Source organism: Theropithecus gelada, chromosome 20 (genome assembly GCF_003255815.1).
Source record: "Theropithecus gelada isolate Dixy chromosome 20, Tgel_1.0, whole genome shotgun sequence".
Taxonomy (NCBI): domain Eukaryota; kingdom Metazoa; phylum Chordata; class Mammalia; order Primates; family Cercopithecidae; genus Theropithecus; species Theropithecus gelada.
The window spans coordinates 26,153,497-26,180,737 of record NC_037688.1 but is presented as its reverse complement, the minus strand read 5'-3'; the positions used below and the strand labels follow the sequence as shown (position 1 = coordinate 26,180,737).

The 27,241-nt window shown below is 48.0% G+C and overlaps 1 protein-coding gene and 1 non-coding gene across 4 annotated transcripts in view; one reads left to right on the top strand and one right to left on the bottom strand.

Moving 5' to 3' along the window:
* PRMT7 (protein arginine methyltransferase 7) overlaps window positions 1-27,241 on the bottom strand; it is a 47,523-nt gene that overhangs the window by 7,419 nt on the left and 12,863 nt on the right. For 2 of the 3 annotated variants that reach the window (XR_003117039.1, XM_025370226.1), the window contains exons 4-13: window positions 25,601-25,750; window positions 21,343-21,451; window positions 12,713-12,825; window positions 10,762-11,003; window positions 10,050-10,230; window positions 4,206-4,333; window positions 3,727-3,862; window positions 2,726-2,809; window positions 2,344-2,391; window positions 1,603-1,692 (exon numbers count right to left, since the gene is read on the bottom strand). Coding sequence is in view for 2 of the 3 variants with exons in the window: in XM_025370226.1 (XP_025226011.1) it covers window positions 1,603-1,692; window positions 2,344-2,391; window positions 2,726-2,809; window positions 3,727-3,862; window positions 4,206-4,333; window positions 10,050-10,230; window positions 10,762-11,003; window positions 12,713-12,825; window positions 21,343-21,451; window positions 25,601-25,750 (1,281 nt within the window). In the remaining variant the exon portion in view is untranslated. The remainder of the gene's footprint in view (window positions 1-1,602; window positions 1,693-2,343; window positions 2,392-2,725; window positions 2,810-3,726; window positions 3,863-4,205; window positions 4,334-10,049; window positions 10,231-10,761; window positions 11,004-12,712; window positions 12,826-21,342; window positions 21,452-25,600; window positions 25,751-27,241) is intronic. The other variant, XM_025370227.1, reaches the window with a different exon arrangement.
* LOC112614915 lies at window positions 20,987-21,129 on the top strand. The gene has a single exon (XR_003117212.1). It is a non-coding gene; the product is annotated as a U4 spliceosomal RNA (small nuclear RNA).

The following is a 27,241-nucleotide window of genomic DNA, read 5'->3' as shown; positions in this document are numbered from 1 at the left end:
ACTCCTGGGTCCAAGCGATCCTCCCACCTTGGCCTCCCAAAGTTCTGGGATTACAGGCATGTGCCACCATGCCTGGCCTGGAAATGTTCTAAATGAGACTGGGTGATGGTTGTTTAACTCCATATATTTACTTAAAAAATCACTGAACTGTATACTTGAAATGCATTAATTTTGTGGTATGTCAACTACATCTCAATAAAGCGTTTTTTTTGTTTTTTTGTTTTTTTGTTTTTTTTTTTTGAGACGGAGTCTCACTCTGTCGCCCAGGCTGGAGTGCAGTGGCCGGATCTCAGCTCACTGCAAGCTCCGCCTCCTGGGTTTACGCTGTTCTCCTGCCTCAGCCTCCTGAGTAGCTGGGATTACAGGTGCCCACCACCTCGCCCGGCTAGTTTTTTTTTTTTTGTATTTTTTAGTAGAAATGGGGTTTCACCGGGTTAGCCAGGATGGTCTCGATCTCCGGACCTTGTGATCCACCCGTCTCGGCCTCCCAAAGTGCTGGGATTACAGGCTTGAGCCACCGCGCCCGGCCTAAAGCTGTTATTTAAAAAAAAGACTGGCAGGAAAGATGAAAGATGACAGCTCTGCTTTGGATAAGTCTGGTTTGTGGGATATCCAAGGAAAGGTGACAGGATAGCAGCTGGACATGAGATTTGAATCCAAAATTGCAACGAGTGAAGGCCGGCTCTTATGGTCACTGACTCACACATGAGAAGGAACAAGATTACCAGAAAGGATGCAGTAGGGAGAAGTGGGGGACACAGGGAGACTGCCACGGAGCAGCGCGAGGGAAGGACAGCCAGGAAGGTGAGCGGAAAGAGACTTCCCCAGCACAGGAAGAAGTCCCAGGTCACAAGGACAAGCGGGTAGAGTAGATGAAGGACAAGCGGGTAGAGTAGATGAAGCCTGCAGGGAGACCATGGGAGTAACAACGAGGTTGCTGGCAGAAGCAGTTTCAGGGCCTGGAAGCCTGACTGCAGCAGGAAGCCATGGACGGGGAGTGAAGACAGGAGTGCGGTGGAGAGGAAAGGACACGCTCTGCTCCTAGGAAAGCTAAGAGAGAGGCTCTGTCCTGACCGGAAGGAGCAGAGATGAGGCTGAACTAAGAGCAGTACAGCCAGGTGTGGTGGCTCACGCCTGTAATCCCAGCACTTTGGGATGCTGAGGCTGGCAGATCGCATGAGCCCAGGAGTTTAAGATCAGCCTGGGCCACATGATGAAACCCTGACTCTACGAAAAATACAAAGATTAGCCGGGCGTAATGGCATATGCCTATAGTCCCAGATTCTCGGGAGAGGTGGGAGGATCGCTTAAGGCTGGAAGGTCAAGGCTGCAGTGAGCCAAGATCGTGCCACTGCGCTCCAGCCTGGGCGATAGTGCCAGACCCCATTTTCAAAAAAAAAAAAAGAGCAGTGCAACCATCTGTTCACCAGGCAGCTCCATGAAAGCCTCACTACATCCTTGACAGTGGGAGCTCCTAGGAGGTAAGGTTACATGGAGGACCCACTGTGAGACCCCAAGGATGGGGTGGGGCCTGGGCTACTTCAGTGCCGTGCTGCCTACCCTAACACAGCCCAGCGTGGCCAGAAGGCTCCCGCTACTCACCTTTCTGCTCTTCAGGTCCTCACTTGTTAATAATTCCGGCCGTTTCTCTATGATGTTAATTTTATCTTCCAAGTGGTTAGCCTTGAAGATCTTAGAAAGAAAATCATAAAATTACTGTATTCATACTATTGTTTTTGTCAGAAAAAAAAATCTCTCCAAGTTGCATTCTCCGCTTTGAATTTTCTGGCAAATAGTTCTGGAGCACCACTTTTATCTGCTTTGTGGAAATTCTCTCCTTGGGGGGCATCCTATAGACCACAGACGAGATCAGGAGCAGAACGTGATGAAAGCAGAAGAAATTTCTCCCGCAGGCGCACACCAGGACTCAGTGCGGGCCTGGAGTTCTGGTGAAGGGGGTTCCCCTTTGGAGAGGAAATGAAACCAGTTACTGGCCAGGGAGAGAAATGGCATCTCCCATCAGACTGTAAGCACTGGCTCCCTCAGCACGGATGTCCCAGAAACACGCCCTACACTCGGTTCTACCGCAACAGTAGCTTTATGTGAAGTGAGGAGAAAAGCCTCAACTTCAGACACAAAACAACAAAGCAGAGTGCAAATGCCTGCCTCTACTTCAGTGACAGCCCCCAAGGCCTTTGGCTGCTCTCCAGGCAGCAGCCAAGACAACACAGGGGTGCAAGTGAGCTGCCACTCCTTCGTTCCCCCGGGCCAATGCCACTTCAAAGCCATCAACCCAGACCCCACAGGTCCTCTCCTATTTCAGCAACAACAATTCTCACTTACTTTTCTCAACAGTTTGTGAGAAGCTGCTGAGCTCTCGACTGTGAATACCTAAAGGGAACACCATGCTATTAGTTGTAAGATATTCACTTAACAGACAAGAAATTAAAGATTAAAATGCGACAAGACCATCCCAAGGCAGAGGACACACCTGAATAACCCTCCCTGCACTCATTCCCTCCCTGGGGCAGCTTGAGCACCAGCTCAGCAGCCTGACGCCTGCCTGCACGCACAGGCAATAAACCCCAGCCCCTAACCCGAGCATGCTGCACCCACGACAGTGGCCCTTGCAAAGAGCCTTGATCACAGAATTGTGCACCCGGACCACACAACGCCCTAACTCACGAGCCCACCTCAGGAGGCTGACAAGGGTGCACGTCTGTACCTGCTCCACCCCCAGGTGATGGGCCAGCACGGAGAGCAGGCTGCCATCGCTGACACACAGGCACACGCTGTCTGGCTTCAGCACCTGCGGGGAACGGGCACCCTCAGCACAGGGCTTCCTCCAGTTTGCCAGAAGATTCCTGCTGGTAAGCTGTCAGAAACGCGTCCCTTCTCACCCCGCTTGCCCAGACCTCAGACCATACCCCTGTGTCCTCATGCAGTAACCACCCCCAGCCTCAAACACGCCCGCCTCGCTCACGTCTCCCCACTTGTCCCCACTGTCAGAAAAGACACTCCTCAACCCAGCCTAGAGGCCCCGCTGAAGGCTGCCCCACGTGCAGGCCACCTCCCAGGCCATGACAACAGGCTTCTTCCCTGTCTGGTGACAGCACAGACAGCTAAGGGCCTCCAAGGCTCGAGGGTTCACAACTGACTTCCCAAAGGCAGGGATGCCTTTCTGGGTGACAGATCCCTCTGAGAGAAACTCAGGATGGCTTGGATCCTCCCCCATCCTCCAAAATGCACACGTGCACACTTATTTCTGTACACACCCCCAAGGGCCTCAAGAGACCCTCCCTCTAAGCCCCATCTATAATCCCCAGGCCGAGTCCCCTGCTACAGGTAGCAAGGAGCAAAGGTTTTCAGGCAGGAGAGTCCCATGATCAGATCTACATTTAGAAAACTGGAGAAATGTGGCAACTCATGAAAAGAGGAGAGGGATGGCCGAATCCACTGCGACCACCCACAGTAACGACTGTGCCTGACAAGGCGAAGGCATCCAGCAGGAGCCCAGCCAGAGGCTCTCCCAGTACAGCAGAGAGTAGCCCCAGGTCTCCAGCTTTCTGCTGCAGTGCCCGCCCCAGAAGGCGCTCGCTGAAGCCATTCAGAGACAAGAGGACACAGGAAAGAAACTTAGCAAATCATAAGCAGAGTGCTGGGGCTCATGGGACAAACTTCTTTTTCCCTTATCCCCTACAACCAGCCAAGGGGCTGGACACTTACGGTGCTCAGAGCCTGGATGTATCGATCAGTTCTGTCCTGATCATTGATCTCTCCAAACCGAGGCCGGTTCCAGAGCAGGTGAGCCTGGCAGTCGCACACGGGGCGCATCTGGTGGACTCTCTCATTCTTTTCAGGGCTAGACCAGGAGATGAACAAACAGACGTGGGCTGTGAGCGCCTCCACAGGTCTCTAGAGGGCATGAATCTGGACACTGGTCTCCAGCTGGCATGAGAAGTTACAGCACCCGCTAATTCCAGACTTTTCCTAACGCATCTGCTCTAAACAGATTCCAGCAACCCATGACAGCCTCTCCTGGGTACACACGAATGGACACTGACACATCGGTCACAAATCTTTGTTCTTATATTATTCTGTCCAGACACAAATCAACCCACTGGCGCCTCCAGAGGGTCTGTAAATGGGGAATTTACATACAAGTTTCAGAGGCTCATCCTCCATCCCGACGACGCTCAGCGTACCTGGTCCTCTGCAGGCTGTACCACACGCAGTAGTCATCGTGGTGGGCTACCAGGCAGAGCGCTGAGCCCTGCACCACAGGCTCCTCTTGTGGCAGGAAGTACACACACTGCATCCAGTGGTCCCGCCACTGAAACGGGAAACAGAGTCAGCTGTCAACATGCCGCGGCATGAGCAATGCTTCTAATCCAGGAGCCAAATGCCAGAGAACTGCCAGTTTTCAGGCGTCCACAATGTAGACTGCAGCTGGCTATTGTGGCCAAGGAGATAAAGAAACAAACTCTAAACTCAGAGGCCAGTGGCCCAAAAGTTTGTGGGAACCCTGCTGGCTTTAGGAAGACACAATGTGGCCAAGGGCAGCGATCTGCCAGAGTGGCTCAGGGGAGGGGACAAGTGCAGGCTCCAGTCCCCACCCCATCAGAGGAGCACCAAAGCTCTCTCTTCAACACGCAGGGCTGTGCCAAATGTTTCATTTGAAGGAAAAAACAACGGTTTAAACCTCGTGGTTTGAGGGGAACCTTTTTGGAATAGTCCCATGGCGCACACTCCAAAGGCTTTAACATACTCAGAATTTACAGAACAGTCAAATGCAATGCACTACACCTAACTGGATTGTAGACTGAGGAAACAAAAGCTATCAAGGACTTCTGGAAACAGAGAAATTTTATTTTGAACCATATGTTAGATGATACTATGGAACCACTGTTTTTCTTAGGTGTGATCATGTGTTTCGTTTATGTTGCAGACTGTTTTCATTCTTGGGAGATATGTGTTGAGGTATTTAAAAGTGAAGTGTCAGATGTCTGCAACTTATTTTCAAATGATTTTGCAAAAAACTCCGCGAGCGTGTGCGTGTGCATGTGTGTGTGTCTGTGTGTGTGTACCGAGAGATGCAGGGAGAGAGGCAGGAGACAAAGACAAAGCAGGTGTGGCAAACATTAACTGGTCAATTTAAATTAATCAAGGGACTACCAGTGTTCATTTTCACTTATTCTGCGGATTGATAATTTTTCAAAATAAAAAGTTGGGAAAATACAAAAAGGTTTTGGCTTATTCTTTGAATTAAATTGAAGTATTTAAATAACCGAAGATTCTAAATTGTGAAACATGGTTGACAATGATCCAGAGTCAATTTTTAATAGGCTGTGCTAGTCCTTACTACAAAGCCCACATACAGGATTTTATCCTAAGAAAACCCAAACAAAAAAAAAAAAACAAAGAAAAGAGTTATATTCCCATAAAAATGCAAATCACAGAATTATTTATACCAGCAAAAACTGGAACCCACCCAAATGGCCAGGGCTCAGAACGGGATATAAGCCCTCGTGCAGAACACGGACAGACATCTTAAATGCTGCTGCTGAAGGCCCAGAACAGAGATGAGCACCGACAACACCCACGCATTTGGAGAGGGACCAAAGAAAGGGAGCTATTTTGAGTGAAAGGGAGGACCATGAGTGATATTTTTATTTTATATAATGAGGTTTATTTCTCTCATAATTGTTAAGCTTCTTTTTGAAAAAGGAAGAACTGTCCTAAAAAGTAGATGCCAGCTGGACGCGGTGGCTCATGCCTGTAAATCCAACACTTTGGGAGGCCAAGACTGGCGAATCGCTTGAGGCCAGGCGTATGGGACCAGCCTGGGTAACATACCGGTGACCCCCATTTCTACAAAAAACACGAAATTAGCCAGGCATGGTGGCACATGCCTGTAGTCCCAGTTACTCAGGAGGCTGAGGTGGGAGGATCGCTTGTGCCCAGGAGTTCACAGCTGCAGTGAGCTAAGAGGTGCCACTACAATCCAACCTGAGCAATAGAGCAAGACCCTGTCTCTAACCAACAAAAACAGGAGATGCCTGGCTCAACTCTGATGAGACAACTGCCTGCTCATTCTGTTACCTTCAGGAACTAAGAAAAACTTTGCCCTGTGGGACTCCAAGAGCACAGGTAAGCAACGTACCCACCCGCCTGGTCTTGAATTTAACAAAAAGGCAAAGAATGACATTCCCACACACTTAAGACGCCTACTTGAACATAAAAACTAGAAAATGAAAATCTGACCAGATATGTTCTGGAAAAATAAACAGTAACAGGAATAATACAGGTTCTTTTAAACCTTTTATTCATTCCCACACTATGCAAATGTATGTGAAGAAGACAGGAGAACCCTTTCCCAAGCCCTCCTAGGCTCCCATGGCACTGCCCTGTCATCATGTCCTTCCCATGTTCCCACCACAGGGACCTCCTGGGTCCTAACGCCGAACAGCTGGTGACAGAACCCACTGTGCCAAGGTGGGACAGGCTAAGTATACTTAGGATCAAAGCAGTTTGATGAATTCATGAGGAAGATTCATTAGCAGCTTTCAAATTTCCAATCCAAAAGTCAACGCTGGTAGAGAAACGACACAAGACCCACAGTCAAGAGACCAGGGGCAGGACCCGCTCTACTGCTCCCGGACACAAGGTCCTGCTCTAATCCCTGGAGCCTGCTGAGTCCCGGGCTGGCTACGGTTGTGGTTAGCTGGTTTGTCTACTAAGAGGATTCAAGGAGAAAAAATACATAGTAGTGTTCTGAAGATATGCAAACTAAAAGTACTCACTTTTTTTTTTTTGAGATGGAGTTTCGCTCTTGTTGCCCAGGCTGGAGTGCAATGATGCAGTCTCGGCTTACTGCAACCTCCACCTCCCGGGTTCAAGCGATTCTCCTGCCTCAGCCTCCCAAGTAGCTGGGATTATAGGTGCCTGTTACCATGCCCAACTAAGTTTTTTGTATTTTTAGTACAGACGGGGTTTCACCATGTTGGCCAGGCTGGTCTTGAACTCTTGACCTCAGATGATCCACCCACCTTGGCCTCCCAAAGTGCTGGGATTACAGGAGCAAGCCACCGGCCAAAAGTCCTAACATTTTAACACTATTCTCATGCTAATTCTGCAACACAGTCTTAGGAAGAATGTGGTGCAGTGCCAATCTCAACTCTGTGGGTGAATTCAGAGTGACACACACACACAGCCTGCAGAGAGAAGCTGGCACGCCCTGGCTGGACGCACGCCCACCTGAAGCCAGGCACCTGGAAGGTGGAGGGGAGACTAAGAAGCTCACATACTTCTAAAGCTCACATACTTCTTAGTCTCACATGCTGCTCTCGGTACGGGTACGCTGATTGACAGCAATCCCCCAGCAGTCACGACCCTTCAGTCTACACAGTAATTCTGGGAATGGGGTAGGGGAAGCTGTTAAAGCCTTCCAGAAAGTCAATGTTGTGGCCACCTAGAACCAGCAGGTGGGCATTTAAAACAAAGCCAGCGGTTAAGGCCAGGCAGGCTGGACCATGAACAAAGGATGGTGCCTAAGGCGCTCCTGGGTAGAGACAGGTTCTATTTCTTGGCCCTGAAACCAAAACTGCCTTTGCAAAAAACAGTGAGAGAATTATGACAGTGAAAGAGATCTCAACTAATCAACCCCATCTCGCTTTAACGTCCAAACTGCCCTTAATCATTCCTGGGTCTGGGCCAAGCTAACTTTGGGAGACATTTGGTTAATAGTTTATTTTTTATTCGTCTCACTCTGCCACCCAGGTATGAGTGCAGTGGCATGATCTCAGCTCACTTCAACCTCCCATCTCATGGGTTCAAGCAATTCTCCTGCCTCAGCCTCCTGAGTAGCTGGGATTATAGCCACACACCACCACATCTGGCTAATTTTTGTATTTTTAGTAGAAGTGGGGTTTCTCCATGTTGGTCAGGATGGTCTCGAACTCCTGACATCAAATGATCCACCCACCTGGGCCTCCCAAAGTGTTGGGATTACAGGCGTCAGCCACCAAGCCCAGTCGATTAATACTTTAAATGATAACCGCCCTTCCCCAAAATTAAACTAAAACTTAATGAAAGATCATCAGGTTACGAGGATGAGAGGAGGTTGAATTCTGCTAGGGTGAAGCCATTATTAGGTCACAAGATCTGCAACCTTCCCTGACTCCTCCTGCAGATACCACCACCCTTGTAGAACCTAAGATTGACCCTTTGAAATGTCTTTTTGGGTTTTTACATTTCTGTCTGATGACTCCACCCAGAAGTGGACTCCCTGGCCTTCCAAACTGTCCTTGAAAAACCCTAGCCTGGGCCGGGCGCGGTGGCTTACACCTGTAATCCCAGGACCTTGGGAGGCTGGGTGGGGGCGGATCACCTGAGGTCAGGAGTTTGAGACCAGCCTGGCCAACATGGAGAAACCCCATCTCTACTAAAAATACAAAATGAGGCAGGCGTGGTGGCGCATGCCTGTAATTCCAGCTACTTGGAAGGCTGAGGCAGCAGAATCGCTTGAACCCAGGAGGTGGAGGTTGCAGTGAGCTGAGATCGTGCCACTGCACTCCAGCCTGGGCGACAAGAATGAAACTCCGTCTCAAAACAAACAAAAAACTCTAGCCTGTGAATTTTCAGGGAGACTCATTTGAGTAATAACTCTGTCTTCCACGTGGTGTGGCTGGCTTCATGTCAGTTAAACTCTTTATTGCAAAGCCATGGTGTCAGCGAATTGGTTTTGTCTAACGGTGGGTGGGAAGAACCCATCAAGCAATGACGACAAATCTTTCCCGCTTTCTTCTCCTTTGAGTGTGAGAGGGAGGGAGGGTGGATGGGGGTGTAAATAACACAAGCACATAACAGAAAATTCAAAAGATATACAAGGACACATAGTGAAAAATATGTTTCCTTTCTACCCCTAACCTCCAGTCCCCATTCCCAGATGCAGTCAGTTTTACCAATTTCTGGGAATTCTTCCAAAGATATCCTTATATGTACACCAGACAACTATCCACTCATAAACACACATATTCCTAATTTTACCAACACCAGTGCTACCACACGACACACCATTCTGCACCTTTATTTTTGTGTCAGGTAATAATCCACCCTGAAGCTTGTCCCACATCAGTGCACAGAGAGCTACCTCACCCACTGAGAGGATAACGGACTTGATCCCTGCTAGTGGCCTTTAGGTTGGCCTTTTTCTACTAAACCAGGGCTGGACACAACTATTCTGCACAGACGCAAATCCAGCCACAGCCCCACGTCTGGAAGCAGCACTGCTTTCTACCTGAGACATTCTGACGACTGGCTTTCCTGCTTTTTCCCTGAGCTTCACCAACAGTGTGCCTGCAAACTGTTTAAACTTTATTCACTAATAGGTGAAAATGATATATCATTGCAGTTGAAAGTTGCATTTCTCTCTTTTTTTTTAGAGACAGGGTCTCATCTTATTGCCCAGGCTGGAGTGCAGTAATGCAATCATGACTCACTGCAGCCTCGACTTTCTGGGTTCAAGCAATCCTCCTGTCTCAGTCTCCTGAGCGGCTGGGAGCACAGGTGCTGTGAACAGCTAATACTGCATTTCTCTTATTATGAGGGAGAGTGGGCAACTATCGCCGTCATCTCTATTTCCTTTCCTGTCTTTCATGTCCTCTGCCTACTTTCTATCGGGGTGGAGAAAGTAGATTTCGAGGCCACAGAAGGTGAGGCCGTAGTTCTCTATTCCAAGCTGATGGGAGCCCCCTGGGATTACTCAGGGGCTGAGCGGTGGTATCTAAGGAGAGCTGCATCATGATGAGGGGGAGAGAATAGCCAACTTCTCTGTTGCCCACTGTGTCCATGGGTGCTGACCATGAGCTCACCCTGGAAAGGCTACCTCACTACAGCTAGCCTTTGCTTGCGTTTTGAAAACTTTTGTCTTTGATTCTGACACAGTCCTCCTGTCTCTAAATTCTCATGGGTCTAAGGTCCAACTGCTACTTTCCCATGAACAGCAATGGACAAGTTTCCTGACAGGGCACATGCTCGGCTGCTCTTACCTGCATCTCCTCTGGGTCTGAGTGTGCCCAGAAGGGGGCCGTGGTGCACCTGATCTTCCCCTCAGGGTCCATTTCAATGTCCCACCACGAGAGAACCACCTGAGCTCGGCCAGATGTCAGAGGTTCAAATTGCCTGCTATGGCAGGCTGCTGAGCTACTGACTTGCTTGCTGAAGTCTATGCTGAGGAATAATATTCAAGAATGTAAGCAGAGTTTAACCTCACACACTCCCATTTTTTAAGCTTTTACAGTGACCTCACTGGCAATGACATTTGGCTGCAAAGACTCTTGCCTTCGAGGCAGGTGACAGCAGCTAGGTTTCCTTCCCACGCAAAAAGAACTTCCTAGGCCGGGCGCGGTGGCTCAAGCCTGTAATCCCAGCACTTTGGGAGGCCGAGACGGGCGGATCATGAGGTCAGGAGATCGAGACCATCCTGGCTAACACGGTGAAACCCCGTCTCTACTAAAAATACAAAACACTAGCCGGGCGAGGTGGCGGGCGCCTGTAGTCCCAGCTACTCGGAGGCTGAGGCCGGAGAATGGCGTGAACCCGGGAGGCGGAGCTTGCAGTGAGCCGAGATCCGGCCACAGCACTCCAGCCTGGGCGACAGAGCAAGACTCCGTCTCCAAAAAAAAAAAAAAAAGAACTTCCTAAGACCCAACTTCCATCAAATGTCTTAAAGTGCCATCACCTATGGTGGCTCCTTGGTACCTGAACATGGGCAGCACATCACTGAGGACTGTAAAGTCGGCTGGTGACACCTGGCTCAGCTGAATGTCACAGACAGAGGGTGCGCCAGGGCAGTTCTCCAGGTCCACAGGAGGGACGATGACCTGCTCTCCGAGGCTGGTCTGCAGGTGGATGGGAAATAGCTTGTTCCACGACCACATCCTCCTGGACTCCACCAGCTGTGCATAGATGGTGGCTCTGTGGGGCACGGCCTCACAATTTTCCTAAGTTTGTATTAAAAAACAAAACCAAACAAAAATCAGGTGCTCAGACCCACAGTAATTCCCACTGATCAAAAGAGGTTTATTCCTTAACATGAGGTTGGTTCAGTAATGCCCAACACCTTATACTATTAGACTAGTGAACTGTTTTCAGCCCTATGCCCTTGGAAAAGGGAAAAAAAAAAGGTACTAGATTTCAAAAAGAATACACACTGTGCCTAAAATGACTTATGTCAGCTAAGTTCCTGGCTACCTGGCATTCTTACATGCTTTAAGTCCTGCTGCTGGCCAGTGATCCTGGCTCTGGGCTCAGCATCCCTTCAGTGCCGCTCTTGCCCAGCACCAAAACAAGAGCCTCCTTGTGGCAAAGCCCTATAGACCATGGTGCCCACTCAGCTGCCCAGCCTTCTGGTGCTGCTGGGCACTGCTGTGCACTCAGCCCCCACGGCTGCGGCTCTCGCTGCTTGTCCAGCTTTCCTCCTAGCTCATGCATCCACTCCACATCCTCCATGCACCAGACAACAGGGATCCGACAAGAGCACACTCACAGCTGCTACCCACGTGGCTTTCACCGCATGACACCACTAGCCTCTTGGACCAAATGATTCTCTGCTGTGGGGGTTGCTCCGGACATGGTAAAAGGTTAGCAGCACAACTGGCCTCCCCGTGAGGCGTCTCCCAACCTTGGTCTGGTAGAGAAATGCCACTATAACTGGACTCGCTCCCGCCTCCTTCCCCAGGCTGTGCTTCCTTTGCCCCACCTCACAAGGGGACTCCCTGGTCTGGACCTTCTCCCTCCACACTCTCCAGTGACCTCAACCACGCCCTCTTCACTGACTAAATCCATGCATCTCTGGGCTTCTTGGGCCTCTCTACTTGGCTGACCTTTAGAGAGCTCAAACTGTCTAAACCATTTAAGAATCGCCCTCACCACTTTCCAACCTTCCCAAGGCTACCCCTCTTCCTGTGCTCTGAGGTGCCCAAACCCTGGCATCAATACCTCTACATCTAAGGGACCACCAACTCCTGGGACCACCCATCAGGCCCTTGGCTGAGGCCCACTGCACCACAGCGTCTGGATGACTCCACAGCCTTTTAACCCACCCGCAACCTCCAGCCCTATACCCCAACTGCCCTGCACATGTCTGCCTGCATAAATCTGCTATCAATCCTCTGCTTCAAATCCTCCTACGACGCCACCCCACCTTCTAGATGACAGCTACCCTCTGGGCATGGCCCCCAAGCCCCGCTCCATCTAGCCCCTGCCCAGCTTAGCCCATCAGTTGCTAAGCCCATCTCTCCTGCCTCCCACACAGCACAAAATCCAAAGCAGGCTCCGGAGCCACCGCACCGATTCAGCCTCACGTCTAGCGCATGCTGCTCTCCTCTACCAGAAATATTCCATCTGCCAGGCCAACACCTGATCACTTCTCAGGATTGACAGCTCAAGCATCGCCTTCCTGAGAATATTTGCTGAACTGAACTGAATTTGAAAATAGTTTCTGGCTTTTCAACTCTAACCTATTAAGATTTGGCATTCAAGGGACATGAAAGTCAGAAGTGAGGAGAACCACAGCTCCCCAGGAAGAGAGGGGTGTCCCAGGTGCATGAGAGGTGCTGAGAGCTTGGACTGTGTGGAGCACGGTGCGTGAGTGAGTGCTGTGTGAGCTGGCTGAGACCAGACACGTCTGAGGGAGCCCTCTGTCCACTACCTCCACGAGATGCCTGTGTGCGTGCTCATAGGAGGGCAGCGCCCCCTCCCCGATCAGCTCTGTGTCAAACAACTCTGTGACCAGGATGTTGGCACGGCACGGCATGTCACCCTCTGAAAAACATAAGAAAACAGAGTCGGACGTAAGCAACAGACTAGGAAAAATATTTACAGCAAATATGGGAAAAATAAGTGGTTAAGGGGTCATCACACTAAAAGCACATACACATGCTGAGGTATTCAGAAGCGTCAGGATGTCTGTGACTGATTTGTCAATGGTTCAGCAAAGAAAAAAAAAATCCGTATGTAAAATGTATGACAAAATGTTAACTGCTAAATCTAGGGTAAGGGATCATGGGTGTTTACTGTACCGCTCTTTCACCTATTCTGTATGTTTAATATTGGGAGGGAGACCTGGAAAAAATGATAAGAAAACTATAAATACCCAATGGATTGCTTGAGCTCAGGAGTTTGCAATCAGCCTGGGCAACATGACGAAACCCCATTTCCACAAAAGATACAAAAATTGGCCAGGCACAGTGGCTCACACCTGTAATCCTAGCACTTTGGGAGGCCAAGGCACGAGGATCACTTGAGGCCAGGAGTTCAAGACCAGCTTGGCCATCATGGCGAAACTCCATCTCTACCAAAAATACAAAAATTAGCCAGGTGTGGTGGCACACACCACCCCAGCTACCCAGGAGGCTAAGGCATAAGAATCACTTGAACCTGGGAGGCAGAGGTTGCAGTGAGCCAAGATCGTGCCACTGTACTTCAGCCTGGGCGACAGAGTGAGACTCTGTCTCAAAGAAAAAAAGAAAAAAATACACACACAAAAAGAAACCAGGTAAAAATATAAACATACAATTCAAAACAGAAATCAAACATATGGAAATTTTTTCATCCCTGTTAGCAATTAGAGAGATATAAATTAACAAACTATTAACCACTAAATTAGAAAAATTATTTGAAAAGCAAAAACCAAATGCTGGTACTTCAAATACTTTTAGGTTGCAGGGAGATGGAGGGAAAGCCAAAGCAAGACAGCAAGGTTCTTTGATGATCTTCCAGCTACTGTGAGTACAGCTCTGGCAGCCAAAATTGAGATCCATGACTTAGAATCCCCAGATCACTATGGTAAATCCCCTTAATGAACTTAGCGCCTTGTCACCAAACAATCTCTTAAATAACAGTTGTTTTAGGACAGTAGGATTTTAGAGGAGGGTAGGATTTGGGAGGGTTCTTCTGTTAACTGTTTTCTAAATCTCAGTAACGTACTGCTACTTCTACAATTATAACTTTTAATGAGCCAAGAGCCAAAACAGACTTTGGAAGGGGCTATTCATCAGGGAGAATTAACTGTAAACACTTTTAATGCCTCATGAATTATAATCTGACAAAGCCCACTCATCTCCCCTGAACAGAGCACAAGTCTCACAGATGACACAAGAAAAAGAGAAACATGAAAGCAGCTGACGGGGGCCAGGCACGGTGGCTCCCGCCTGTAATCTCAGCACTTTGGGAGGTCGAGATGGGCAGATCACCTGAGGTCAGAAGTTTGAAACCAGCCTGGCCAACATGGTGAAACGCTGTCTCTACTAAAAATACAAAAATTCGGCCGGGCGCGGTGGCTCACGCCTGTAATCCCAGCACTTTGGGAGGCCGAGGCGGGCGGATCACAAGGTCAGGAGATCGAGACCACGGTGAAACCTTGTCTCTACTAAAAATACAAAAAATTAGCCGGGCGCGGTTGTGGGCGCCTGTAGTCCCAGCTACTCGGGAGGCTGAGGCAGGAGAATGGCGTGAACCCGGGAGGCGGAGCTTGCAGTGAGCCGAGATCGCGCCACTGCACTCCAGCCTGGGCGACAGAGCGAGACTCCGTCTCAAAAAAAAAAAAAAAAAAAAAAAAAATACAAAAATTAACCAGGCGTGGTGATGGGTGCCTATAATCCTAGCTACTTGAGAGGCTGAGGCAGGAGAATCACTTCAACCCGGGAGGCAGAGGTTGCGGTAAACTGAGATCACGCCATTGCACTCTAATCTGGGCCAAAGTGAGACTCCATTTCAAAAAAAAAAAAAAGAAATGAGCTGATAGAAGAGCACAACAGAGACAGTGTGAACCTCGAGCTCGAGGCTGGAGCCTGTCCTGGATCTCACTTCCTATCCCTGAGCCCTTAGTTCTGATCATCAGTTGCCTCACCAGTAAAGTGGGTGAATGGGCTGTCTCATGTGGTGGTGGTTGGGATGATGAAGATTAAAAAAAACATGCACACTTCCTATGAAGCTCACCTGTGCTCCATGACAGTATCAGTGGAGGAGCTTAAGAAAAAACTTCTGTCTTCTGCCACAGAGACCACCCTCCCGAGTAGCCCTGCCCATCCTCTCTGATGTCATGCCAAACTCCAACTGGAATACACTGTCCAAAACTCATCCAACCCACCCCACCTAACACACCTGCTCCTCCCTCCAGGGTTTCTGCCTCAATGAGTCACATAGTCCAGGAACCTAGGCATCATTTACTAGCTCCAGGACAGCAGGACCGCTGACTGCCTGTCCACTACTGTACCCCAGTGCCCACAACAAGGTCTAGTGCCCCATAAGTGAACACACACTAGATAAATTATTGATTTCTGTCACCCTACAACCCACTGATCACCTACTCTGCCAATTTTATCTCCTAAATGTTTAAACCAATTATATGACTTAAAATGCTTTACAGTCCAAATTGCTTCATTAAAATAAAAATCAAGAGCCAGGCACAGTGACTCACACCCATAATTCCAGCAGTTTGAGAGGCCAAGGTGGGCAGATCACTTGAGGCCAGGAGTTTGATACCAGCCTGGCCAATGTGGTGAAACCTTGTCTCTACTAAAAATACAAAAATTAGCCAGGTGTGGCAGCACATGCCTGTAGTCCCAGCTACTCAGGAGGCTGAGGCATGAGAATTGCCTGAACCCAGGAGGCAGAAGCTGTACTGAGCTGAGATTGCCCCACCACACTCCATCTTGGGCAATACAGTGAGACTGTCTCAAGAAGCGGGTAGCCACCCCAGGAGATTCCTAGGCCCTTACCAAATGAACGAAACAGACGGATGAACACACGCTGCTCCCTGGGTTGGCTCTCCGCAAGCCTTAGCACGTAATCCAGCTCTGGGGAACAGGACACTTCAGATGCCACTTTTAAAAAGGGCTGAGAGCAGAACCTTGGAAAGCACACATTTGGAGCAGAAAGAAAGAAACACAGGAGAACCAAGATGAAGAGATGTCACTAAGGTCCAGGGAGAGTTTCAAGAAGGAAGGAATGGCAGAAGTACCAAAGCCACAGTGATTAGAGAGGAAAAGCAGAGGAAAGGCCACCCAACCTGGCAATGAGGAAGTCACTTATCACGCTACAGGATTGGAAACAAAGTCGCATTTACAAGGGATTATGGATGAAGCACGACTGACGATCTACTCACTTAACAAAAATAACTGAACTCCTTTACATGACAGGCCCTGAGCAAATAACAGAATGGAATAGTTAATACAACCCACGCAGTGCATGACCTCAGGATGCCTCAGCTGGGTGGGGTACAGACATTAAATACATAACTACATAATGATTTAATGATTGCAGTGGTAAGTGTTATGAAGAAAAAGTATTAAGAAATTGGCCAGGCGTGGTGGTCCACGCCTGTAATCCCAGCATTTTGGGAGGCTGAAGCAGGCGGATTGCTTGAGGTCAGGAGTTCAAGACCAGCCTGGCCAACACAGTGAAACCCCATCTCTACTAAAAATACAAAAATTAGCCGGGTGGTGGTGCATGCCTGTAATATCAGCTACCTAGGAGGCTGAGGTGGAAGGATCACTTGAATCCAGGAGGTGGAGGTTGCAGTGAGCCAAGGTCATGCCACTGTACTCCAGCCTGGGCAACAGAGCCACTCCGTCTAAAAAAAAAAAAAATTTTTTTTTTTTTTTAAAATAAGAAATCATATGTGGGGTCTGGCCTAAGCTGAGGTGCGTGTGAACAATGCTGCCTGGAGGCAGAGTCAGCACACTGCACGGCCAACCTTGCCGTCAAAATGGATGGATTTTCAAGAATAAATGATCTCGGCAGATGCAGTGGCTCCCATCTGTAATCCCAGCACTTTAGGAGGCTGAGGCAGGAGGACTGCTCGAAGCCTGGCGCTCAAGACCAGCCTGGGCAACAAAGCGAGACCTAGTTTTTCTTTTCTTTTTCTTTTTTTTTTTTTTTTGAGACAGAGTTTCGCTCTTGTTGCCCAGGCTGGAGTGCTATAGCGCAACCTCGGCTTACCACAACCTTTGCCTCCCAGATTCAAGCAATTCTGCTGCCTCAGCCTCCCGAGTAGCTGGGATTACAGGCATGCGCCACCACGCCTGGCTAATTTTGTATTTTTAGTAGAGACAGGGTTTCTCCATGTTGGTCAGGCTGGTTGCGAACTCCCAACCTCAGGCGATCTGCCTGCCTCGGCCTCCCAAAGTGCTGGGATTACAGGCATGAGCCACCACACCCAGCTACAAGACTTAGTTTCTAATAAAAATTTAAAAAAAACAAAAAAAATTAGTTGGGTGTAGTGGCGCCTGCCTGTGGTCCCAGCTACTCAGGAGGCTGAGGCAGGAGGATCACTTGAGCCCAGGAAGTCGAGGCTGCATTGAGCTGTGTTCACAGCACCACACTCCAGTCTAGGCAACAAAGTGAGACTGTCTCAAAAAAATATAAATCAATCTCCACTCTTGCCATCGTGGAGTAAGTGGGATCAGGCTTACCCTCCTGCTGTTATCAACTAGAAAACTGGGCAACATGTAAGAAACAAGTGTTTTCAGATGTTGAGCAAGAGGCAACACAGTTTGCTCCCTAAGAAGGGAAACAAACCAAGTAACCCTTACCCTGCTCTGGCTATCAGCCAGGAGACCCTTTCCACACCACAGTACAGGGTAAGAGGTCACGCAGAGCACGGCAGTCTTGCTGAGTTAGACAGGAAATAAGTTCAGGGAATGGAAGCAGCTGGAACTTGCCAGGCAGGGAATCAGAGAGGAAGTTACACAGAAAAAAAGCCTTCAGAATGCTGCACAGGGGTCCTCTAGGGTCTGTGTTAATACATTCACACACACAGAGGGTAACACTCTGTAAAGCCGAGCAAAGGGTGCATGAGCGATAACAATCTCCAGAACTCTAAGAGGCCTGGGAAACATTCAAGTTCTGATCAGTCAGACAACGGAATCCCTGCTGAACACCTAGGAGCTATCAGGAGACACCCCAGAAAGGTTGCTGTCTGGCTAAATAGCCTTAGAGCAGTGGTTCTCAACAGGTGATAATTTTACACACTCGAGACCAAGGAAGACATGTGGCAATCTGGAGACATCTTTAGTTGGCAAGAATGGTGGGAGGAGGGAGTGCTACTGACATCCACTGGAAAGAGGCCAGGGATGCCGCAAACCACCTACAATGCAAAGGACAGGGTCCACAACAAAGAATTATCAAAATGTCACTTAGTTGGAGAATGCCAAAATGTCACAACGCTATTGTTGAAAAGGCCTAACTTAAAGCTACTCTAACCCTGCCCCAAAGAAAGCTTAAACAAGCCCTGAAAGGATCAATCTGAACTGCAAGTAACCCAACTGCATGCCAAAGTTTAAAAAGCAAAAACAAAGTCTAGCACTCAATGGGGAAATCCCAATAGCCACAGCATCCAAACAAAAATGATTAGACATGTGAAGAAGGAAAATGTGACCCAGAACAGGGATAAAAATGAGTCAAGAGAACAAACCCAGAAAAAATAAAGATGATGGGAACAGAAGATAAGGATGTTCGAAAAGCTAAAATAAATGTGCTTACAGGAAACTATGAACATGAGAAAAAATGGAAGTTATGAAAAATAATCAAGTGGAACTTTCAGAGATAAAAAATACAATATCAAAAATGAGACCAGGCACAGCAGTTCACACCTATAATTCTAGGACTTTGGAAGGTGGGAGAATTGCTTGAGCCCAGGAGTTTGAGACCAGCTTAGACAACAAACTGAGATCCCATCTCTACCAAAAAAAATTTTTTTAGGCTAACCAGGCATGGTGGCATGAGCCTGTGGTCCCAGCTACACAGGAGGCTGAAGCAGGAGGACTGCTTGAGCCCAGGGGGTCAAGGCTGCAATGAGCTGTGCTCACACCTCTGCACTCCAGCCTGGGGGACAGGTCAAGACCCTGTCTCCAAAAAAAAAAAAAAAAAAAAAAGAAAGAAAGAGAAATGAAGCGTTTACTAGATATACTTAACATTAACAGCATATTAGACACTGCAAAAAAAAGATTAGTGAATCTAAAGTCCTATCCAAGAAATCCCTGTCCATCAACAGGTGGAGGGATAAACAAGCTATGGTTCATCTAATAGAGTGCTGCTCGGTAATACAAAAGAACGAAACCCCAAGACACGAACGGTGTGGAAGAGCCTTATCAGCATCACGCTATATAAAAGCGAACACACACAGAAGAGTCCACACTTCTATGATTCCACTTCCTTGAAATCCTAGAGAAGCAAATCTAATCTACAATGAAGAAGTCTATGAGTGGATGCCTAGGACCAGGATATGGGGGGACTGACTAGAAAGGGTCATGAAGAATCTCTTTGAGCACGATGGAGATACTCTATTACCTTAATCATGGTGGTGGTGGTTACAAGTGTGTTTATATTTGTCGAAACTCATCAAACTAATGAAAATGGATATTCATTTAACGTAAATCATACTTCAATAATGTTGATTGTAAATGGAATGACTTGTAAACTTGTTTGTATGTTTTTTTTTTTTTTTTTGAGACGGAGTCTTGCTCTGTGCCCCAGGCTGGAGTGCAGTGGCGCGATCTCGGCTCACTGCAAGCTCCGCCCCCCCGGGTTCACGCCATTCTCCTGCCTCAGCCTCCCGAGTAGCTGGGACTACAGGCGCCCACCATCTCGCCCGGCTAATTTTTTTGTATTTTTAGTAGAGACGGGGTTTCACCGTGTTAGCCAGGATGGTCTCGATCTCCTGACCTCGTGATTCGCCCGTCTCGGCCTCCCAAAGTGCTGGGATTACAGGCTTGAGCCACCGCGCCCGACCTGTTTGTATGTTTTAAAGATAAAAAAGGCCGGGCGCGGTGGTTCACATCTGTAATCCCAGCACTTTCAGAGGCCAAGGCAGGCGGGTCACCTGAGGTCGGGAGTTTGAGACTAGCCTGGCCAACATGGTGAAACCTCGTCTCCACTAAAAATACAAAAATTAGCTGGGCATGGTGGTATATCCCAGCTACTCGGGAGGCTGAGGCAGGAGAATCGCCTGAACATGGGAGACAGAGGTTGCAGTGAGCTGAGATCCTGCCATTGTACTCCAGCCTGGACAACAAGAGTGAGACTCTGTCTCAAATAAATACATAAGATAGTATCTACTTCTTTTGTACATGTTTCAGATTCTCCATTTAAAAAAAAAAAATTGTTAAATGGGAGAATAATGTTGACCTTAGGTAGAAGCTTTAATTCAGAATGATACTGTATTCTTCAAAACCGTGGTGAAAAAGTCAGGCGCAGTGGTGCACACCTGTAGTCCCAGGTACTTGCGTGGCTGAGATGGGAGGATCACTTTAGCGTAAGAGTTAGAGTTCAGCCTGAGCAACATAGTAAGACCCTATCGCCACAAAAAATTAGAAAAAACCCATGGTGTTATCTGTAACTTCACCACGGAAGTTTTTCCTTTGCAAATCTTTCAACTATGTTTTCTAAGTGTCAGTGGCATGTGAAATTTTCAATGACTGAAACAAAGTTCTAAACTATAAAAAATATTCTGGGCTGGGCGTGGTGGCTCAAGCCTGTAATCCCAGCACTTTGGGAGGCCGAGGCAGATGGATAACTTAAGGTCAGTAGTTAAAGACCAGCCTGGCCAACATGGTGAAACCCTGTCTCTACTAAAAATACAAAAATTAGCCAGGCATGGTGGCAGGCACCTGTAATCCCAGCTACCTGGGAGGCTGAGGCAGGAGAGTCACTTGAACCTGGGAGGTGGAAGATGCAGTGAGCCAAGACTGCACCATTGCAACGCAGTCTGGGTGACACAGTGAGATTCCGTCTCAAAAAAAAAAAAAAAATACATATATATATATATATAAAAAATATATATATATATATGTGTGTGTGTATGTGTACATACACACATTCTGGAAACCTTAAGAGACAATGTAATACAGGAAAATCGTTCATGTTGTATGCAGAGGCAGGATGTCAGAACTAAGTACTCTCTACCTGATGAAACTCAGAGTTGAGCTTTGCACAGTGGCAGTATCATAGCCAATGAGGTTTATCGAAGGCATGATTATTGGTAGTTGAAACTCTAGAGTTGAGCCCCATAAGAATTCCAACTTGCTTAAAGCAAATGCAGGCTTTGTTTGCGTCTCCACTGCTGGACCTGACTAGCTCTAGTCTACTCCTTGCTGGCTAGTTTTAACTAGCAGGAAAATAAACATCAAGAGAAACCAAGTCCTTATTGAAGGGAGCTCCACACAGAGAGGCCCCATTTCTATGCTCTGACCTGGATTTGTTCCAGGTAACTGGAATAACCCTTTTTCTCTCTCACACAAGGGCAAGCAAAGCTTTCAACACAGGATGTGTAGATCTCACCTGGACCTACAGTCACCTCGGTGGAATGCTTGTTGATAACCATAATCTTATCACTAAAGCCATTTTTCTCCACAATCTTCACAGCAGCATCAGCCATAGGCTTGAAAACCTAGAAAACAGAGCCAAAACCCAAGGAAAAGTGAGCAATAAATTAAACAGTAGTCTGACCTTTAAGGTGAGCAAGCTATTGCTTGATTCTGGTCCTAAGATACATAACTCAAATACTTTACTCTCCAAATATGCATCATGAAAAAGGGCTGAGAGTCAGCTGGCTTTAACTTGTGGTTAGGGCCTCCCATTCTGTGCCAGGCACAGCGGGGTTGCCGGGGATCCCGAAGAGGCTGCACTACTTACCAAGAGCAGTAGGTGTCAGTGCCACACCAAGGGGACGCCAAAAAGTCAGGAAAGGGACTTGCCTTGTAAACCTGGGAGACGTGCTGTGCCCTCCAGAGGAGAGCAAGACTGCAGGTGTGAGTAAGCAGGTCATCCTCTAGGCTCAAAATTGTCCCAAATCCCCACTGTTGGCAGAACACAGCCTACATTTTCTTACAGTGCAGCAGTGCCTCTTGTCCATGGGGGATATATTTTAAGACCCTTGGTGGATGCTTGAAACCTCAGATAGTACTGACCCCTATATATACCTTAATTTTTTTTTTTTTTTTTTTTGCTATGCATACACACATACTGTTCCGTGGTGGGCAGCTCTATGTAAACCTACCCCAAGAGGTCATGGGAGACGAGAGGTTGAGGAAAGAGACTGGCAAATCCAGCTTCTCAGAAAGACACATTTTATAGGAATGTACAAACATAAGCCTTGTCTCGGGCAGTGAGACACTGGGCCCCCACACTGTTATGGCTCAGATGCAGGACTTACATACCACAGCAAATTTGACTAAGGGCAGGATTTATGGCAAGTATGTATTTATGATAACATCAAAGTTGTTCTGACCTGAGGGCAGGATTTACATCAAAGTGCATGAGAGTGGAAATTTTAGAGGCATTCCTGAAGCCGGGGTTGGTCAGAAGTCAGCGTGGAGGATTAGCATTCATGGTGGAACTGCTCCAGCCTCCAAGCTTACCTATGACCAGGTTTAATTTAAAAATTAGGCACAATAAGAGATTAATAACTAAAAATAGAACAATTACATAATAATACTCAGAATGGCACACAATTTACAACTTACAAATAATTTCTGGAATTTTCCATTTAATTTTCTTTTTTTGAGAAGGGTCTTGCTCTGTTGTCCAGGATGAAGTGCAGTGGCATGATCACAGTTCACCGCAGCTTCCACCTCCCAGGCTCAGGCAATTTCCCGCCTCAACGTCCCGAGTAGCTGGGATTACAGGCATAGACCACCATGCCCAGCAACTTTTTGTAGAGGCGGGGTTTCACCATGTTGCCCAGGCTGGTCTCCAACTCTGGGACTCAAGGGTTCCACCTGTTTCAGCCACCCAAAGTACTGGGATTGCAGGCTGAGCCACCGCATCTGGCTCCATTTAATATTTTTGGACCTCAGTTGACCACAGATAACTGAAATCACGAAAAGTGAAACCATAGATAAGGAGGAACTACTGCTTTGGAGGCCCTCCCTTACCTTCCCAGCCTTCCTTCCCCTTTCCCCCAACAACCAACGCTCCAGCCACACTGATCTCATGATCACTAGGCAAGCCTGAGCCTTCCCTGTCCCAGCCCCACCTGCCAAATCAAACCCCACTTCCCAGGGCAGCATGAATCCCCAGTACAGAAATCCTTCCTGAACTCTTCGTCTCCCTGAACATAAATAAGCACCTCCAACTCTTTGTTTTCAATTTATCCAGTTTAGATTCCACAGCCCCAAGAGCTCTAGCACGTAAAACAAACAGACTCACATGTGGCCCCTCACACGGAGTGGAAACAACAAAACGATAACGAGACTGATCCTGATAAGATTTTCATGTTTTCAAAATCCTTTTCTGTATTTCCCACATTTTCTACCATGAATACCTATGTTTTTGACTACAATCGAGGGACAGATGCTGTATCCTTTCGTAAAGAGTACAAGCACATACGTGAGCAGCTCCAGTTTCACAATTGATTAGCATGCGGTACTTACATGGAATACACACATACGTTCTGCTAGAAAAATCATCATCTAGTTCAAATCATTTCTAGGATTTGCCTTGATGTTTTTAGATGTGGTTTGAGGGCCTTAAACCCTGGTTCTCACCAATCACTTCGCCTCCACCCTGACAATATCCAAAGCCAGTGTCGTCCCTCATCCCTGCTGCCTTCTGACTCATCAGTCACCTCTCCTTGAACCTGCAGGCTGGTACCTTCACACCTCCTTCTCCTCAGCCACTCAGGATCTCATCCAAAACACTACCAGGAGTGGACACTGAAGATGACTTCCTGACATCCACTCTGTCCTCCCTCTCCCCTGAAATCAGGTGAGGGTACAGAGTGGGAAACTGACCTTTGCAGTGGTGCACTTGTCTGAGCTAAGAGTAACTGAATCCCTGAATGAAATTTAACCTCATTCTAGCCGATGGTACCCCAGCAGAGGTTTGCTATAATAGAAATTCCTGGGAAAGCTAGTCTTCCTTTTAAAAAAGAAACAAGGCAGGGCGCGGTAGTTCACACCTGTAATCCCAGCACTTTGGGAGGCCAAGGTGGGAGGATCACCTGAGGTCAGGGGTTCAAGATCAGCCTGGCCAACATGGTGAAACCCTATCTCTACTAAAAATACAAAAATTAGCCAGGTGCAGTGGTACACACCTGTAATCCCAGCTATTTGGGAGGCTGAGACAAAAGAACTGCTTGAACCCAGGAGGCGGAGGTTGCAGTGAGTAGAGATCACGCCACTAAAAAGAAAGCAAAAAACTACCTTGTTTAAGTCACTGTAATTTTGAGGCTTTATTTCCAACTCAGTCACTACAGGAACCCAGTTTTGTAGGGAAAGTATTTATATCATGCTCCCTGCCTGCCCCAAAAACTCAGAAGAATATACATAAAAATGTTAACGGTACTTAACTTTGAGTCAACATACTATTTTTATTTGGTATTTGCCAACTTTCCTACAATAATATGCATTATTTGTTTGAGAAAAATAACATGTTTAATTTTTAATTTTGGTTTTTTTCTCGCTCTGTGGGCTCAAGCTGCTTCATGTTTTATTAAAGAGATGACAAATTGGTAAACACAAGAGAGCTGGCTCTGCAGGGACATTGAAGGTAGTGGTCCTCAACCTTGCCGCACATTCCAAAGTCCCAAGGCTCAGGCCTCACCCCAGAAAAGTTAAATCAAAATCTGTTAGGGGTGGGGACTAGGCATAAGATTGCTTTGTTTTGTTTTGAGATGGAGTCTCACTCTGTCACCCAGGCTGGAGTGCAGTGGCACGATCTTGGCTCACTGTAACCTCTGCCTCCTGGGTTCAAGCGATTCTCCTGCCTCAGCCTCTTAAGTAGCTGGGATTACAGGCGTGCACCACCACGCCCGGCTAATTTTTATATTTTTAGTAGAGATGGGGTTTCACCATGTTGGTCAAGCTGGTCTTGAACTCCTGACCTCATGATCCACTCGCCTCGGCCTCCCAAAGTGCTGGGATTACAGGGGTGAGACACTGTGCCTAGACTTTGTTTTGTTTTGATTTTTTTGAGATAAAGTCTCACTCTGTCACCCAGGCTGGAGTGTGGTGGTGTGGGGGCATGTATTTAAATACTTTCCCCTACAAAACTGAGTTCATATACTGATTCGTTGGAAACAATAAAGTCCCACAATAACTGGCTTAAACACGGTAGAAGTAATTTTTTGCTTTCTCACATAAAGTCCAAATCGTGGCTCACTGCAGCCTTGACTTTCTGGGCTCAGCCTCAAGAATAGCTGGAACACAGGCACGTGCCACCATGCCCAGCTAATACTTAAAAGTTTTTCTGTGGAGACGGGATCTCACATGTTGCCCAGGCTGGTCTCAAACTCCTGGGCTCAAGGAATTCTCTTGCCTCAGCCATCCAAAGTGCTAGGATTACAGATGTGAGCCACTGTGCCCAGCCTCTAAGTATTTTCCAAGGCTCCTAGTGATTCTGATGTGCAGCCTAGGCTGACAGAGGAGAAAACTAGCCACTGGAGGAAGGAACTGTGTCTGACTCATCTCTATACACTGTGCTTGGCACAAAGAGAGCACTCCACGAATGTCTGTGAAGGAACAGATAGGTAAAGTCCAAGAGCATAGGAGATTTCCCATGCAAGACGCAGGACACACACCTGAAAGGGGTGACTTACCTCGATGGCATAGCAGAAGTCGGCGCCTGCTGTGACCGCCATCATTGACAAGAGTCCCGTGCCGGTGCCAATGTCGAGAACCAAGGCCTTCTGTCCTCTGTCCTTCACCCTGCTCACGGCAGCCCGGATACCTTGGTAGTATTTTATATTCTAAGGAAGACATGGCCGTCACTTACTGCCAGTTATTGTAAGTAAGTGGAAAGGTGCTTTGCAAAGTTCTAGAGTCACAGCTGGCAGCGGCCGTGCAAGTCAGGGCCCTGTGGCCTTTCTGGCCCCTGGCGGAACAGCACTGGCTGAGTTGGGCAGGCCTTGTGAGTCAGCCCCTTGCCCTTTATTAAGCGACTGTCCCTGCTCCTCACTCACTCTGCTATCCTCTACTAAGTGATGCCAGAGCCCTGTAAACCATGTTCTCCTTTTTCCAACTGTTAGGTATAGCCAAGAGGAGGACCAAGAGGGCGACTGGAAGGCAGGAGGACAGAGTAGGCTTGCTCCTTTCTGCATGCTGCTGCTCTCATCAGGGTCCTCTCGGTAGGGGCAGTTAATTGCAGTCTCCAGCTTCTCCCAGTGATCCCATAACCAGCTCCTTGGGTCCCTCAGAGCTGCAGCCGTACTTGGACAGTGATCTCTCCTTAATGCTTGTGGCTTCTGGAAACCCTAATCTTCTCATTTAGTTTCTCAGTCCTAGGCAAGGTAACTGTTCCCTGCAGTCTACCGCTAGGTTACTCAGCGTTCCCATTTGCTTTCTAGCCCTCCCACAGCTGGGTAACCAGCTCCTTGCGTTAAAGTCCCTCTGTTGCATATGTAACGTGGCTTCTATTTTCCTTTACCGACTCTTTTTTTTTTTTTTTTTTTTATAGGGACTCTTGCTCTGTCGCCCAGGCTGGAGTGCAGTGGCGCGATCTCGGATCACTGTAACCTCCACCTCCCAGGTTCACGCCATTCTCCTGCCTCAGCCTCCCGAGTAGCTGGGACTACAGGCGTCCGCCACCATGCCCGGCTAATTTTTTGTATTTTTTAGTAGAGACGGGGTTTCACTGTGTTAGCCAGGATGGTCTCGATCTCCTGACCTCATGATCCGCCTGCCTTGGCCTCCCAAAGTGCTGGGATTACAGGCGTGAGCCAACGCGCCCGGCCCCTTTACCGACTCTTAACTCAGAGAGCTTGACTAAAAAGTATTTTCCCCATCAGAAAATAACTTCTTTGCATCTTGAAGATTTTTAGTTCTGGTCTTTAGTAATGTAAACAGATACCTCTTTCTTTTTTTTTTTTTTTTTTTTTTTTTTTTTTGAGACGGAGTCTCGCTCTGTCTCCCAGGCTGGAGTGCAGTGGCCGGATCTCAGCTCACTGCAAGCTCCGCCTCCCGGGTCCACTCCATTCTCCTGCCTCAGCCTCCCGAGTAGCCGGGACCACAGGCGCCCGCCACCTCGCCCGGCTAATTTTTTGTATTTTTTTAGTAGAGACGGGGTTTCACCGTGTTAGCCAGGATGGTCTCGATCTCCTGACCTCGTGATCCGCCCGTCTCGGCCTCCCAAAGTGCTGGGATTACAGGCTTGAGCCACCGCGCCCGGCCACATCTTTCATCTATAACAGTCTGACTCAATAGGCACAGTGACCCTTCTGTTGAAAATAGCTAAAGACGAT